Raw genomic sequence first — 16,937 nt, 5'->3', positions numbered from 1 at the left:
CTGGCCAATCGGCATCAGCAGTGGTGGCAGAGGCGGCTGCTGATTGGCCAGTCAGGCGGGGAAACATTAGCCACGTGATGACGTGCACCGCCCCTTCCCCCTGGGCTTGACCCCTGACCGCTGCGCTCTGTAGCAGACAGACACAGTGAGCGGCTCCGGGGCGGCCCGCCGGCTGTCTGAGGGAGGAGAGCGCCCCCTGCAGTAAGTCGTCTGTAAGGACTGGAAACGGAAGTGTCTGGTGTCCCGGCGGCCGGTGTGTACACTGGACTGAGGGGGAGGAGGGGCTGTAGGGCGCTGTGTACACTCATTCACAAAAAACAAATACCGCACCCTGTTGGAATGGAGAGTCCTGTGTGTAAATGTAATGCTGAGATATGGAGGTGATTCCAGTATACCACCCCTATGTATAATGTGGCTCCTCGAAGTACAGTCCGTGCTGCACCCACAGGTTTTGCAGACCCCTTGCTTTTTGGGGACATGTTCTAGCTTTTTGTGGCTCGAAAATACGGATGATCCGTGTGCTATCTGCATCCGTATGTCCGATCCGCAGAACGCCAGAACGGAGCCAGTACAGCGTCTGCCCTCATGTAACCACTGCCCCCAACATCTCCTAACCAGGGGCCCGGAGCATAATGGATGTCCACTGTGGCCCCGGCCTCGTTCCCTGGCAGCAGGCGCTGCGCAGCGACGTCAATAGAAGAGGGTGTGTACTGAGGAGCGCTGCCCGGCCCAGGCGCTCTCACAGCCCAGCAGGCGCGATGACATCACTGCACGGTGCCTGCTGGGGTGCGGGGGCACTAAAGGGGAGCACTACTGTGTGGGGGCACAAAGGGGGTATAACTACTGTGTGGGGGCACAAAGGGGGTATAACTACTGTGTGGATGGGGGGGGTGGGCAGTCTTTGACTAGCCGGGGGAGGGCCCCATTCAAAAAGTCTTCTCTAGTTACGCCCCTGCTCCTAACTGCTAGGTCAGAACGGCCTAGATGGCGGGCAGTTCATTCTCTCAGTCTGTCAGCTGGGGAAAAATGTCTTCAAGTGAGTTCAGCAGTCGACCATCTCTCACCAAGAGGTACACTACCCAAAAGTAGCCCGTGAGAGCATTTTTTTTTTTTTATAGGGCAGTGCAGGAAGCACTTTTACGCCCTCTTGTGGCAAGTCATAGCTGCATGCAGAGTTTTGCACCAATTCAACGTTTCTATCAGGGTGCTGTAATCTTTTATAAATGACTGTAATAAGCAGCAGGCGCGGTTTATGGGGGGTATGGCACACTATATAATAAGCAGCAGGCAGAGTTCATGGGGGGTATGGCACACTATATAATAATCAGCATGCACAGTTCATGGGGGGTATGGCACACTATATAATAAGCAGCAGGCAGAGTTCATGGGGGGTATGGCACACTATATAATAAGCAGCAGGCAGAGTTCATGGGGGGTATGGCACACTATATAATAAGCAGCATGCACAGTTCATGGGGGGTATGGCACACTATATAATAAGCAGCAGGCAGAGTTCATGGGGGGTATGGCACACTATATAATAAGCAGCAGGCAGAGTTCATGGGGGGTATGGCACACTATATAATAAGCAGCATGCACAGTTCATGGGGGGTATGGCACACTATACAGTAGGGCTGCACGATAAATCGAAAAAATAATCGAATCACGATAATCTGCAAATGCGATATGGCGATTTGGCCGACCCGAAAATGCTGCGATTATATATGAAGGGGCCCCGCGCACATAACTGGCTTTGCGTGTAAAGTATTTTACTAGTGTGTGAAACAATCTCTCTCCTATTGATAACAGGTCCAGCCTCTGTACTCACTGTCACGATGAATGCACTGCAGCTAACGGCAGCGAGCGGAGCGGCCGGCACTTGACTGACGTCACTTAGTAACGCTCCTGCTTCCTGAAGTGGGAGGAGCGTTACTAAGTGACGTCAGTCACGCGCCGGCCGCTCCGCTCGCTCCCGCTCGCTGCAGTGCATTCATAGTGACAGTGAGTACAGAGGCGGCCATGTTATCAATAGGAGAGAGATTGTTTCACACACTAGTAAAATACTTTACACGCAAAGCCAGTTATGTGCGCAGTTTAGGACACATGAGGGGACACATAGGGCCATGAGGGGGACCAGCATAAGATGCTATATGTCTTATGCTGCCCCCCCCCCCCCCGGCCCCATGCGTCATAGCACAGATCACCTATAACACAGCGTCATAGCACAGATCCACCCCATAACAGTGCCATCCACAGGTCCCCATAAGTGTCCTCCACAGATCCCCCACATAACAGCGCCATCCACAGGTCCCCATAAGTGTCCTCCACAGATCCCCCACATAACAGCGTCCTCCACAGATCCCCCACATAACAGCGTCCTCCACAGATCCCCCACATAACAGCATCCTCCACAGATCCCCCATAACAGCATCCTCCACAGATCCCCCATAACAGCGTCCTCCAGAGATCCCCCATAACAGCGTCCTCCACAGATCCCCCATAACATCACCCTCTACAGATCCCCCATAACAGCGTCCTCCACAGATCCCCCATTACAGCGTCCTCCACAGATCCCCCATTACAGCGTCCTCCAAAGATCCCCATAACAGCGTCCTCCACAGATCCCCATAACAGCGTCCTCCACAGATCCCCCATAACAGCGTCCTTCACAGATCCCCCATAACAGCGTCCTTCACAGATCCCCCATAACAGCGTCATCCACAGATACCCACATAACAGCGTCATCCACAGATCCCCCACATAACAGCGTCATCAACAGATCCCCCACATAACAGCGTCATCCACAGATCCCCCACTCCCCCACATAACAGCGTCCTCCACAGATCCCCCACATAACAGTGTCATCCACAGATCCCCCACATAACAGCGTCATCCACAGATCCCCCACATAACAGCGTCATCCACAGATCCCCCATAACAGCGTCATCCACAGATCCCCCACATAACAGTGTCATCCACAGATCCCCCACATAACAGCGTCATCCACAGATCCCCCACATAACAGCGTCATCCACAGATCCCCCACAACACAGCGTCATCCACAGATCCCCCACATAACAGTGTCATCCACAGATCCCCCACAACACAGCGCCATCCACAGATCCCCCACATAACAGCGTCATCCACAGATCCCCCACAACACAGCGTCATCCACAGATCCCCCACAACACAGCGTCATCCACAGATCCCCCACAACACAGCGTCATCCACAGATCCCCCACAACACAGCGTCATCCACAGATCCCCCACAACACAGCGTCATCCACAGATCCCCCACAACACAGCGTCATCCACAGATCCCCCACAACACAGCGTCATCCACAGATCCCCCACAACACAGCGTCATCCACAGATCCCCCATAACTATGTCATACCCAGCCGCGTTAGCGGCTCATATGGGAAAATCCAAGCAAATAGACCTCTAGCACAATTCCCTTAAAATATCGCATCGCATATCGTTATCCACAGATCCACCACATAACAGCGTCATCCACAGATCCCCCACAACACAGTGTCATCCACAGATCCCCCACATAACAGCGTCATCTACAGATCCCCCACATAACAGCGTCATCCACAGATCCCCCACATAACAGCGTCATCCACAGATCCCCCATAACAGCGTCCTCCACAGATCCCCCATAACAGCGTCCTTCACAGATCCCCCACATAACAGCGTCATCCACAGATCCCCCACATAACAGCGTCATCCACAGATCCCCCATAACAGCGTCCTTCACAGATCCCCCACATAACAGCGTCATCCACAGATCCCCCACATAACAGCGTCATCCACAGATCCCCCATAACACAGTGTCATCCACAGATCCCCCACATAACAGCGTCATCTACAGATCCCCCACATAACAGCGTCATCCACAGATCCCCCATAACAGCGTCCTCCACAGATCCCCCATAACAGCGTCCTTCACAGATCCCCCACATAACAGCGTCATCCACAGATCCCCCACATAACAGCGTCATCCACAGATCCCCCACATAACAGCGTCATCCACAGATCCCCCATAACAGCGTCCTTCACAGATCCCCCACATAACAGCGTCCTTCACAGATCCCCCACATAACAGCGTCATCCACAGATCCCCCACATAACAGCGTCATCCACAGATCCCCCATAACAGCGTCCTCCACAGATCCCCCATAACAGCGTCCTTCACAGATCCCCCATAACAGCGTCCTTCACAGATCCCCCATAACAGCGTCCTTCACAGATCCCCCACATAACAGCGTCATCCACAGATCCCCCACATAACAGCGTCATCCACAGATCCCCCACATAACAGCGTCATCCACAGATCCCCCATAACAGCGTCCTCCACAGATCCCCCATAACAGCGTCATCCACAGATCCCCCACATAACAGCGTCATCCACAGATCCCCCACATAACAGCGTCATCCACAGATCCCCCATAACAGCGTCCTCCACAGATCCCCCATAACAGCGTCCTTCACAGATCCCCCATAACAGCGTCCTTCACAGATCCCCCATAACAGCGTCCTTCACAGATCCCCCATAACAGCGTCATCCACAGATCCCCCACATAACAGCGTCATCCACAGATCCCCCACATAACAGCGTCATCCACAGATCCCCCACAACACAGCGTCATCCACAGATCCCCCACAACACAGCGTCATCCACAGATCCCCCACATAACAGCGTCATCTACAGATCCCCCACATAACAGCGTCATCCACAGATCCCCCATAACAGCGTCATCCACAGATCCCCCATAACAGCGTCATCCACAGATCCCCCATAACAGCGTTATCCACAGATCCCCCATAACAGTGTCATCCACAGATCCCCCACATAACAGCGTCATCCACAGATCCCCCACATAACAGCGTCATCCAGAGATCCCCCACATAACAGCGTCATCCACAGATCCCACATAACAGCGTCATCCACAGATCCCCCACAACACAGCGTCATCCACAGATCCCCCACATAACAGCGTCATCCACAGATCCCCCACAACACAGCGTCATCCACAGATCCCCCACATAACAGCGTCATCCACAGATCCCCCACAACACAGCGTCATCCACAGATCCCCCATAACTATGTCATACCCAGCCGCGTTAGCGGCTCATATGGGAAAATCCAAGCAAATAGACCTCTAGCACAATTCCCTTAAAATATCGCATCGCATATCGTTATCGCAATTTTTAGGGCCCTAATCGCAATCGCACAAAATTCCCATATCGTGCAGCCCTACTATATAGTAATCAGCATGCACAGTTCATGGGGGGTATGGCACACTATATAGTAATCAGCATGCACAGTTCATGGGGGGTATGGCACACTATTATAGTAATCAGCATGCACAGTTCATGGGGGGTATGGCACACTATATAGTAATCAGCATGCACAGTTCATGGTGGGTATGGCACACTATATAGTAATCAGCATGCACAGTTCATAGGGGGTATGGCACACTATATAGTAATCAACATGCACAGTTCATGGGGGGTATGGCACACTATTATAGTAATCAGCATGCACAGTTCATGGGGGGTATGACACACTATATAGTAATCAGCATGCACAGTTCATGGGGGGTATGGCACACTATTATAGTAATCAGCATGCACAGTTCATGGGGGGTATGGCACACTATATAGTAATCAGCATGCACAGTTCATGGTGGGTATGGCACACTATATAGTAATCAGCATGCACAGTTCATAGGGGGTATGGCACACTATATAGTAATCAACATGCACAGTTCATGGTGGGTATGGCACACTATATAGTAATCAGCATGCACAGTTCATGGGGGGTATGGCACACTATTATAGTAATCAGCATGCACAGTTCATGGGGGGTATGGCACACTATATAGTAATCAGCATGCACAGTTCATGGGGGGTATGGCACACTATATAGTAATCAGCATGCACAGTTCATAGGGGGTATGGCACACTATATAGTAATCAGCATGCACAGTTCATGGGGGGTATGGCACACTATATAGTAATCAGCATGCGCAGTTCATGGGGGGTATGGCACACTATATAGTAATCAGCATGCACAGTTCATGGGGGGTATGGTACACTATATAGTAATCAGCATGCGCAGTTCATGGGGGGTATGGTACACTATATAGTAATCAGCATGCACAGTTCATGGGGGGTATGGTACACTATATAGTAATCAGCATGCGCAGTTCATGGGGGGTATGGTACACTATATAATAAGCAGCATGCACAGTTCATGGGGGGTATGGTACACTATATAGTAATCAGCATGCACAGTTCATGGGGGGTATGGCACACTATATAGTAATCAGCATGCACAGTTCATGGGGGGTATGGTACACTATATAATGAGCTCAGGGATGGGGCATGAGAGCTCAATTCAGATTCTTGATATGGGGCCCCATGATTTGTATGTACACCTCTGGTGTGACTGCCCCCGCTTTACTTTATGAGGCAGGAGAGACATCGAGACAAACACATTAGAGCGCCGACATACCCCCATGTTGACCGGAAAAGCAGTCCGATCGTCCAGAATCGCTTTTAACCTCTTCCTAGTGTAAATTATTTTCATTGTTTTTGTTTTTTTCACTCCCTGCCTTTCAAAAGCCACAACTTTATTATTTTTTCGCTCACACGGCCAGATGAAGGCTTGTTTTTTGAGGGATAAATTGTACTTTCTAATGGAACCATTTACTATTCCTTACACTGTAGTGGGAAGCCGGGAAAAAATTCTAAATGGGTGGAATTGTAAAAAAAGATGCAATTCTGCCATCGTGTTTTTCACGGCGTGAACTGTGTGGTAAAAATGATTCGCTATTCTGATTTTGTAGGTCGATTCAATTACAGAGACACCAATGTATCTAGTTTTCCTTGTGTTTTCATACTTTGAAAAAAGATATTTTTCTTTGCGAGGCCATATCCTGACCCCCATAACTTTTCTTATATCCCAGTCTATGGAGTGGTTGTGGGGGCCCATTTGTTTGCGGGATGATCTGTAGTTTTTAATGATACCATATTGGGGTGTGTGTGATTTTTTTAATTTATTTTTTTATCACTTTTTATTCCTTTTTTTTTTTTTTTTTTTGGCAAGAGGTGAAGCAACAAAAATGTAGAGATTTGGCCATGTTGTTCGCTGTATGGGATAAATACAGGCCTCACTAAGAACTGAACTATGTCAGGACTGGGAGTTCTTAGAAGGTTCCCAGCTGTTATAGCAACCAAATAGCTCCCAAATTCTTATCCTGTCGGGTTGTTCGGTTGGTCGGCCGCTCCTGATAAATGACCGCTAAGATGCTGTGGTCGCAACAGGCAATCATGACATTTGACGGGGTTAGTTGTCCATGATTGGAGTTGTCGCCAATCATGGACATTGACTGTGAGCATCTGTTATGTAAAACAACAGACAACCACCGTCTAGGGCACACGCTGGGCTCCTGAGTGGGCGCCATCACTGTAAAGAACAGAACAATGTCCCAGTACAGAGATTCCTGTTTATTAGAAGAGGTGTCGGAGGACGTTTGGATTAGTGCAGACGCTTCGTGGACTGGTTCACACGTCTGATCGCATGCATATAGTGACTACTGGAGATTTACAAGACAAAGCCCCTGAAGAGCTCGTCTCCCGCCCAGTGTCCTCCCCCGACCTCTTCTGCTGTTTTAGAGGCAGGCAGTAGGGGGCGTGCTATTATTCTCAGTAACATATATATCTCTACAGGACGTGATGCACTGACAGGACAACTTGCTTCTACTGTCGAGCACTCCACATCGTCACACCGGAGAAAATGCCGAAGAAATACAGTCAAGTTTGGATCGACAAGATTCTCGCGATGACTAAAAAGGGACACCGTGTTCACGAAATTCATATGTGGCTGCGCAACTGCGGGGTGCCCATGAGCAAGCACAGCGTGTGGTACTACGCTAAAGGTCTGCAAAAACCCCGACATTTTACTCGTCCAAAAACCACCCTGTAAGTAATGATGATTTCAGGCCTCTTTCACAATATAGATCCTCTCTAGTGACCCGCAGGACTGTACTTACCGTTATCCTTTCCTCCACTGGCAGAGAAGTGAGAAACCTAATCCACGAACTGACCTGTGAAGATGATGAAACGTGTGCCCGAGACATAAGGAGGATCCTAAAGGACAAATATGACGTAGAGATATCGGAGAGCAGCATAAGAACTGTGAGACGGCAAATGGGCTGGAGCTATGGAAGGCCCAGGTAAGTGATTAGAGCAAGAACACTGATGTATGGTAACACGAGGGGCGGCAGCGCTCACGGCACGATGGCGCGGTGCTCGGTGTTAGATTCTGGATCTAAGTCACAGTTTGTCTGTTTTCTACACAGAACGAGCCGTATGATAAGAGATGGCAGCAAGGTCAAAAGGAAATTCCAGCCCAAGGCAAGGATAGAAAAGAACCAGCAGTTTAATGATGAGACGTATGAGACGTCAGAGGCTTCTCTGCCAATTGGCACTAACAAGATGGAGGCCACAACAAACAGGAAGGTCTTGGTCAGAAAGGAGAACCTGCCTAATTCTGCAAGCAAACGTAAGGCAAAGGTAAAATCCATAACCCTTCATCGCACAGACCCCAGTCTTCTGGAAACTACAGAGGACACCGCTCTGAGTACTACTGTCACTGAGGTACCTGTTACTCATGAACTCTTACCGCATAGCACAGAAAAAGTCATCTGTGATGATGGACCCTTCCCACCAGCTCCCCCCATTGCTCCTCACATACATACAGGTCGTCAGATGAGGTCCGGTAGGAATTTACTGGCAGGTGATGAAGCGATCACTGGTGTCCAACCTTCCACAAATCAGAATATGTGTTCAGCTCCTAACGGAAGTCACCAGGGCCCGAATTTCAACCCTTCTCCCATTGTGCTCCCCTCCCAGCCCTTTGGCACATGCAGATGTGGGGCCCAAGAGAGACTAGAGACAATGGAAATGGAGCTCAAGGAAATTAAGGAGGCAATTTCATCCATGAGCCAAATGGTGGAAGAAACTGTAAACCGAGCAATGTCCTCTGTGAGTGAAGTGGTGGAGAAAGCCGTGGAGAAAGCCCTTTCCACCATGAACCTAGTGGTGCCCCACGATGTCAACACATTTGATTATTCACCTCCATTACAGGACACAAACCAGAGTTACCCTGAACCCAGTGTCAAGGAGGAACCAGAGGATTATGTCAACGGATCAAGCACCAGCGCCTCCGAAAACGGGCAATATCTCTGCGGTATCCCGTGTGCTGCGGAAAGTACAGTTCCCCTGGCGGTCGTTGCCCCCGTTTCAGACTTTACCCTTCCGGTCGTGGACTCTTCGACGCTTGATCGCCTTCATGAAACAGCTCGTAATGAACCCCACCGGTTTGCCCAGTTACTTTTCCAAGAACTTGTCCCATATGATGTCTACAAGACGTGGACACATACGGTAAACTATGACGGCTCCAGGGGGAAGCGGGCACTGCCAGAAAACCTAAGAAACGCGATCGTTCAGGAAACGCAGAAATATTATTTTATCACCACAGAAATCGCCAAAAAAATAAAGGACACTCTGAACGCTTTCCTGAGGATGCCGAGAGCCAGCCGCTGGTGAACGCCTGCAGCGTGGGGGGGCGGCCGAACTGTGCCCTCCTTCTGTTACAGGGTTTACAGGGGAACACCAGGATTGTTTTATACTGAAGTGACTGGAAAATCCTGAATTCTTTATTTTTTAAGTAAGATTTCATTATTATTAATGGTTCATTATTGTTGATTATTACAGAGTGAAAGCTTCAAAATGAATAAAGCCCCGTTCTAGGAACAAATCTGAAGGGTGTGAGCTCCGTTCTGTCCAGTGTCTTTAACAATCTTTTGGCCAATTGACCACACAGGTCTGTCTTGTGCCTGACTAATCCCTGTTTCTCAGCCACTGACCACTTATTCTCAAGCTGTCTAATTTCCCCTTCTTGGCCTCATCCTCCACTTTCTTGCTCCTGCATGTCCCCTTCTCCTATTCACCTACCCCTCATCCTCCTATTGTCTAATGCCCCTTCTTGGCTTCTTCTTCTCCTTTCATCCTCTGTTTTCTTCCTCCTGCATATCCCTCTCTCACCCCCCACCCCCCCCCCCCTTCTCAGCCTTCTCATCGCTTATCCTCCACTCTCTTCATTTGCATGTCCCCCTCCAATCCCTCATTCTCGGCCTCCTCTCTCATCCTCCACTTTCTTCCTCCTGCATATCTCCCTCTCTCATCCCTCATTCTCGGCTTCCTCCTCTCTTATTCTTCACTTCCCTCATTCTCAGCCTCCTCCCTCATCCTCCACTTGTCACCGCCAGTTCTGTGAGAAGGTCTGTTAGACGTTCTTCTCTACCTCTTGCATTAAGTTCTTTGTTTTGGTTTCACTTTGTCATCTCCTTTCCTTCTCCCAGCTGTCACCTATTTGCACTGATTGTCTCCCTTTATATTCCCTCCCATACTGCCTCACTTTGCGGTTTATACTTCTTCCTGGATGAGTTGTTCACTGCTGGAGGCTGCTCCTTCTGATTCCTCAGATAAGTCTGTTTCCTTTATTTGTGTTTCCTTGCTGGCTTGATTCTAGGTGACCCTGACTCCGTCCGTATTAAGTGCAGGGAGCCGGTGGTCGTGTCCCCTCACTATTATAGGGTTTTCAGGTGTCACACAGTATAAGGTACGTGGGCATGCAATCGTCTACCATAAAGACCTTTGCATGGGCATAGCAGTCAGGGAGAGCTCTAGGGGTTTTATAGGGCTCACCCATATGCTCCTTAGTTTGTGATCAAGCCAGTCGGATGTTTATTTATAAGTTCCAGCTTTCTGCAACACCATCCGTGACACCACTTTCTTCCTTCCGCCTGTCTCCGTCTCCCATTTGTCTGCTGCTCCTGCTCACTTCTTGTCTGCAGTAGTCCGTGATGTCCTCAGAGGCCGCTGCGGTGCCTGATTATAATAGCGATCAGTGATACACCCCATTTATGGTATAGCACTCCCCTGAACTGCCATACACCGGCCCCACATTCTCCCCGTTTCTCATCCGCTGTCTTCTCTCCTCTGCTCTTCTTAGCCTCCTTATTCTGGTGTACAGTATACAGGGAGGCAACCATATAAATTACATTGTCGGCTGATCCTGCTGAAATCAGCCCTGTACCTCACATTGATCCAGAAATCTCCCCCTTTGCTAGATTTATATCAAGCTGCCAGCTCAGGAGGCGTATCCTTTCTGCTGCAGCTCTCTCCCTATCACAGCTCAGAGGGTGTCTCCTTTCTGCAGCAGCTCTCTCCCTATCACAGCTCAGGAGGTGTCTCCTTTCTGCTGCAGCTCTCTCCCTATCACAGCTCAGGGGGCGTATCCTTTCTGCTGCAGCTCTCTCCCTATCACAGCTCAGGGGGCGTATCCTTTCTGCTGCAGCTCTCTCCCTATCACAGCTCAGGAGGCTGTTGAAGGATGAAACTGAGCGTGTGCGGCCTTCTCAGTGAGCAGGACAAAGAAATATGAAAAAGAAACAAACCACAGTTGTCAAAAAAAAAACTAATGGAAGTAAAAGTCAGTATTACAAACTATAAAGCATACCGTGTGACATTAATTGCAGAGACGAGGGAGGCTGATTCACTCCATAGGACGTGGCGGAGAGATCGCTGCCGTACTCTGTAATAGACTTTGATTTCCTTCCCTCTGGCACCATCTGTTGGCTAAAAGAAATTTTGCATCTAAAGTCAAGTAAAAAAAAGGGGTTCTCTATGAGTGATATAAAAATGGCCTCCAGCAACCTGTCCTAGAATGTGACTGGGATGAGTTGCCTCCAGAGGGGGTGACCGGGCCTTATAAGCCTGCGCTCCAGCGCCAGCTCCTGCCTTTACTTTACAAGGCTGAGATTTGCCATCAGATGTCCCAATTTGAACTGTATCGGCGTCCTCATTGAGTACCAGGGTGAATCAGGGAGTCAATAAATTTATATATTTAATACATGTAATAAAATAAAATTAAAATTATCAGAAAATAATGCAATACAAACAATCACATATACATAAAATTCTATATGGTCACGGTCCCTTTAAAGCATTTTACGTGCGGAGCTCACGCATGTAATACTGGAACAATAATCTCGCGAATCTATATCTCCTTCTTGGATGTTATTACACTCTTGTTCTATTATTACTGTAGGTCTGTGGCCACCTCTTTGAACAGATATATACTGATATTATACAAATTGTAAAAGTTAGTTTGGGTAATATCTCCTGCCATCGGAGGAGGAGTGCTGTTGGCACAGATATGCTGGTCGGCTTGGATATACCAGTTAGCCTAGATATATCGCTCGCCACTCAGTTTGTAAAGTCGATCTTCCCAGGGTTATTCCTTCATATTGTAATGTTGTTACATAGTTAGATTCCTCTTACCGCGCTTCTGCTGATGGAGGTGGCCGGAGCCTGGAGCGGATATCGTCTTACCTCGCTTCCACGCTGTGTCCCGGCATTTGCAGCATTCGATGTACCGGCTGTGAATTCTTCGCGCATGCGCTCTGTATAGTTGGCCACGCCGGACCTCCGAATAAGATAGCGCTTCACCCTTACTGTTAGGAGAATATCAAGAGTGTTTCTCAAGGATATAGAGTCGACGTGAATGTCCACGCCAGACGCGTTTCGGAAAACTTTCCTTCCTCAGTGGCATATAATATGTTTTTTCATTTTATTTATACCCTCTCGGGTCTCTAATAAAACGTGGACCGGACCATTATACTCCTGGTATTCATATACATATCTATTTTTGTTCTCACTGGATGCTTCTAACGCATTCTTAGTTTACCCCATATGAGCCATTTTTTATTGATTACATTGTTTTTTGGGCTTTACGGTAGATAGTATAGTATATGTGAGGTCCGGTGAGCGTCCCTATTGTTGACTATAAAATATCATATTTCTACCATAACAGGGTTTAAGCTCCCAGGATTTTTGTCAATTGGATTGTTTTGTGTTAATTGATAAATACGTGTATAACAAAATGGATTTATGGCAAGAGAAAATAAATACATTTAATTTTATTAATGAGGATTTAAAAGAGAAAGACATTGAGGTTGGCGTTCAGAATACAATGGGAAACACATTTAGAGATTTGGAAAAGTTACTAACCAAACAATTAAGACAACAATGGGAAATTAAATCCCTGTCCCAGTATTTGTGTAATGAGGAATTTAACTCTCAATGGGAATGTTTCCTCAAATTACAATCCATGGCACTAGTTAACCTCATTGTCCAAAGGAGGGAACAGATGGTGAAAGAGTTGGAAGACCACATTGCACAAATCAAGATACAGATTGATAATTTTGAGAAAAATGCCCATTTTTATCAACTACAAAATGTCTTATTCGATAAACTAAATAGGTTGGAAGAAGAGATTATTCTAAAGAAAATTTAAAAAAAATATGAGTTCAGTATTAATAAACAATTAAAGACCAATCGCCCAACATCAGAAGGAATTAGAGATGAATTTAATAATACCACAGTACCAATATCAAACAGTTATCGAGCACTATCTAGTCCTTTTTTTAGACGGAACATCACAACCACACCAAAAACACAAATTCAAAAAAGGCCAAGAAAAATATATGGTCAACGAAAGACCCACATACACACTCAACCCAAGACACAATCGGTGCACAACAAATGGCCGTCGCTGCAGACATCCAATACTTATCTACCGAACACAATACACAGGTTCACTCTCCCACATAAATCAATTAAAACCAACACGACACAGACTCAGGGATTCACTACATGCACGACCCCAATTCAGGTGGATCAATTACCAACACAAAATCCACCACAGACACCTCAAGCACTAACACAAGTCATTAACAGAAAAAGAGAATACGAAGCAGAGGTAGAACGTGTAGGTCCAAAACAAAAAATAGGGAAGATATATCGGGAATGATAATAATATTAATCTCAGTTCGGTTATGTTAAATAATAGTCAAAAAAGACTTCTAAATAAAGGCCTAAAATTTGCACCTAACCAACCGTTAAATAAATTCTAAACGTACATCAGAAGCTAAAAGTATATGAGGAAATTGAGTTGCAAAAATTTTTTTATGAAAAATCCCATTCAACAGTCCAATGTATCAACTCCCACATCTCAACATGTAGATGTTAAATTAAAATCCAAGATGTATCCTAGACAGGAGGTGGGAAAGGAAATGACAGCATTTCAAAAGACAGTTGAGGCTGATATCAGAAAACTTAAGATGAATCAATAGGGGAAGAAGAATTTAACAGAAGGGGAGATCAGAGCAATTAAGGAATTACAGAAAAATCATAAAATCACGGTGCGCCCAGCCGATAAGGGGGGTGCTATTGTGATTTTGGATACAGAGAAATATATAGATGAATGCAATAGACAACTATCCGACATCGCTACATACAAAATGTTGCAGGGAAACCCAACTAATGTATATTTTGAAGAACTGTCGAATTTATGTCAAGAAGGAATTTTAAACAAAATGGAATATGAATTCATAGTGGGAACCCCTAAAAGACTTCCAGTCTTCTACTGCATCCCAAAAGTCTACAAAAACCCAATGAACCTGCCAGGAAGACCTATAATCTCAGGCATTGGTTCTGTAACATCTAATTTATTGCAATATTTAGATCGGTTTTTACAACCATATGTGGTGAAAACACCCTTACATTCGAAAGATACCACCTCAATTATTAAAATATTAGAATCGATGACCTGCCAGCCTCACTGGATCATAGCTACACTGGATGTAAGTGCATTGTACACTAGTATCAATCATGACCAGGGAATATGGGCAATAGATAAAATACTTCAACAAAATAATAAACTCAAACAGGAACAGATACAGTTTATTTTAGAGGGTATTTTGTTTCTATTGTCACATAATTATTTTTTCTTTAAGTCCAAATATTATTTACAAACAACTGGAACCGCCATGGGTACCAGGTTCACCCTCAGCTTTGCCAATTTGTTTATGGCAGAATGGGAACAATAGACCATCACACCAAGGATGAGGGCGGGACTGGTACTATGGCGTCATTACATAGACGACATTTTCTTAATTTCGGATGGAACTTCCCTTGAACTGAATCAATTTATCGAAGATGTAAACGGCAACAATCTGAACCTCAAATTCACGCCATTTTGAATTTCTGGATTTGAAGATTGAAGTATGTGAAAATACTTTTATATGCAGTAAGTACCATAAAGAGGTGTCCAGGAACAGCTTTATCCTACACAGCAGTTGTCACTTACCTAGTTGGCTCCTTGGGATACCTGGCAGCCAATTCAGACGCCTAAAAAGAAATTGCACTAAAAATACCCAGTTTGAGTTAACCACCTCAGGACCGCCGTACGCAGGATTGCGTCTTTGCGGCGGTCCTGTTGTTCTGGGTGGACGCGCCGGTGCGTCCTCTCGCGAGACGCGAGATTTCGTGCATTGCCGGCCCGCGCATGCGCATCGCGGGCCGGCAAAAGTTAAAGAAGTATTTCGTCACCAGCCTGCCAGCAACGATCATTGGCTGGCAGGCTGGCGATTTTCAAAAAATCAAATCAGAAGCCAGATAACAGATCATATTAGTAAATATGATCTGTTATATGGCTTGTCTGCTCCTGTGCTGGTCCTTTTCGTCGGTTGGATCCAGCAGAGGAGCAGACTTCACAGTGAGTAGCACCAACACCACACTTTAGCCCCAGATCACCCCCCTGCACCCCAATTAACCCTTTGATCGCCCCTGTCAATCACTATTGAAAGGAAAAAAAGTGATCAGTGTAAACTGTCACTTTTTTTTTTTTCACTAGTATTGGCTGTTAGGTTTTAGGGATAGTTTAGGCCCCTTGGTTAGGTAGTTAGCGTCAGTTAGCGCCCACCCCACCGCACCGCAGTCACTTTTATTCGCTGATTAGCGTATCGCTAATCAGCATTTGTACTTTTATAGTATCTGTAAGTGATCAAAACTGATCACGGTCAGATCTATAATAGTATTAGTGTCACTTTAGTTCGCCCTCCACCCAAAACGCAGTGTTTGCCCGATCAGGCCTGATCGGTCGCCCACACGTGCGTTCACCCACGCCCGCCCCACCGCAGTGACAAAAAATTTTTTGTTTTTTGATCACTGCACATTCACTTTACAAGCACTGCGGCGATAAAAAAATCAGTTTTGATATTTTTTATCAACCGCAGCAGCCTCCGGTACTTCGCTAGCCTCCCCTTTGTAAGACAGGTTTGCTTTTTTTCTTGGGTAGTCTCAGGGAATACCCCTAAATTTAGTAGTCCAAATGTCAAACAGGGGGTATTCTTCTGAAGAGGCCTACAGGATTCTGACCCAGTCGGATGAGGAGTGGGAACCCTCATCTGATGAATCTAGCGGGTCAGAATATGAACCTGTAGAAAGCAGTGGCTCTCTGACCCAAAGTTCGGACGAGGAGGTTGAGGTCCCTGGCAGCACCAGGCGTACCCGGCCCCGTGTCGCTAGACCACAGGTTACGCAGGATCCGTTTCAAGAGCAGCAGAGTGGGGCTGTCGCTGCCGGATCACGTGGTGAGGCATACACCAGCAGCGCAGCCCTTCCTGGACCTAGTACCAGCACTGCCGTACAACATGGTGACGTGGCGAGCACCAGAAGGGCAGTTGAAGCTGGTACGGTGGCACGTGCACTAGTTACCCCGTCGCAGCCACCGCGCAGACAGGCCCGTAGAGCCCCTAGAATCCCTGAGGTGCTGGCAAACCCTGATTGGCAGTCACCAACTTCAGCCGCACCTGTAGTTCCCCCTTTCACCGCCCAGTCTGGAGTTCGGGTTGAGACGGCTCAAATCGGTTCGGCCCTGGGATTTTTTGAGCTGTTCTTGACTGCGGAGCTCTTGGACTTAGTCGTGGCAGAAACAAATCGGTATGCCACACAA

The 16,937-nt window shown here is 47.2% G+C and overlaps 1 protein-coding gene across 1 annotated transcript; it reads left to right on the top strand.

Moving 5' to 3' along the window:
- The first annotated feature begins 87 nt into the window (after nucleotides 1-87).
- On the top strand, nucleotides 88-9,818 carry LOC120994399. Its single transcript, XM_040422932.1, has 4 exons — nucleotides 88-201; nucleotides 7,742-7,993; nucleotides 8,089-8,247; nucleotides 8,374-9,818. Exons 2-4 carry the CDS (start codon nucleotides 7,809-7,811, stop codon nucleotides 9,620-9,622), a joined length of 1,593 nt encoding a protein of 530 aa, XP_040278866.1. The 5' UTR covers nucleotides 88-201; nucleotides 7,742-7,808; the 3' UTR covers nucleotides 9,623-9,818.
- The last annotated feature ends 7,119 nt before the right edge of the window (nucleotides 9,819-16,937 follow it).

This window comes from Bufo bufo, chromosome 3 (genome assembly GCF_905171765.1).
Source record: "Bufo bufo chromosome 3, aBufBuf1.1, whole genome shotgun sequence".
NCBI classification, from domain to species: domain Eukaryota; kingdom Metazoa; phylum Chordata; class Amphibia; order Anura; family Bufonidae; genus Bufo; species Bufo bufo.
This window is presented reverse-complemented; position numbering and strand designations above follow the sequence as displayed.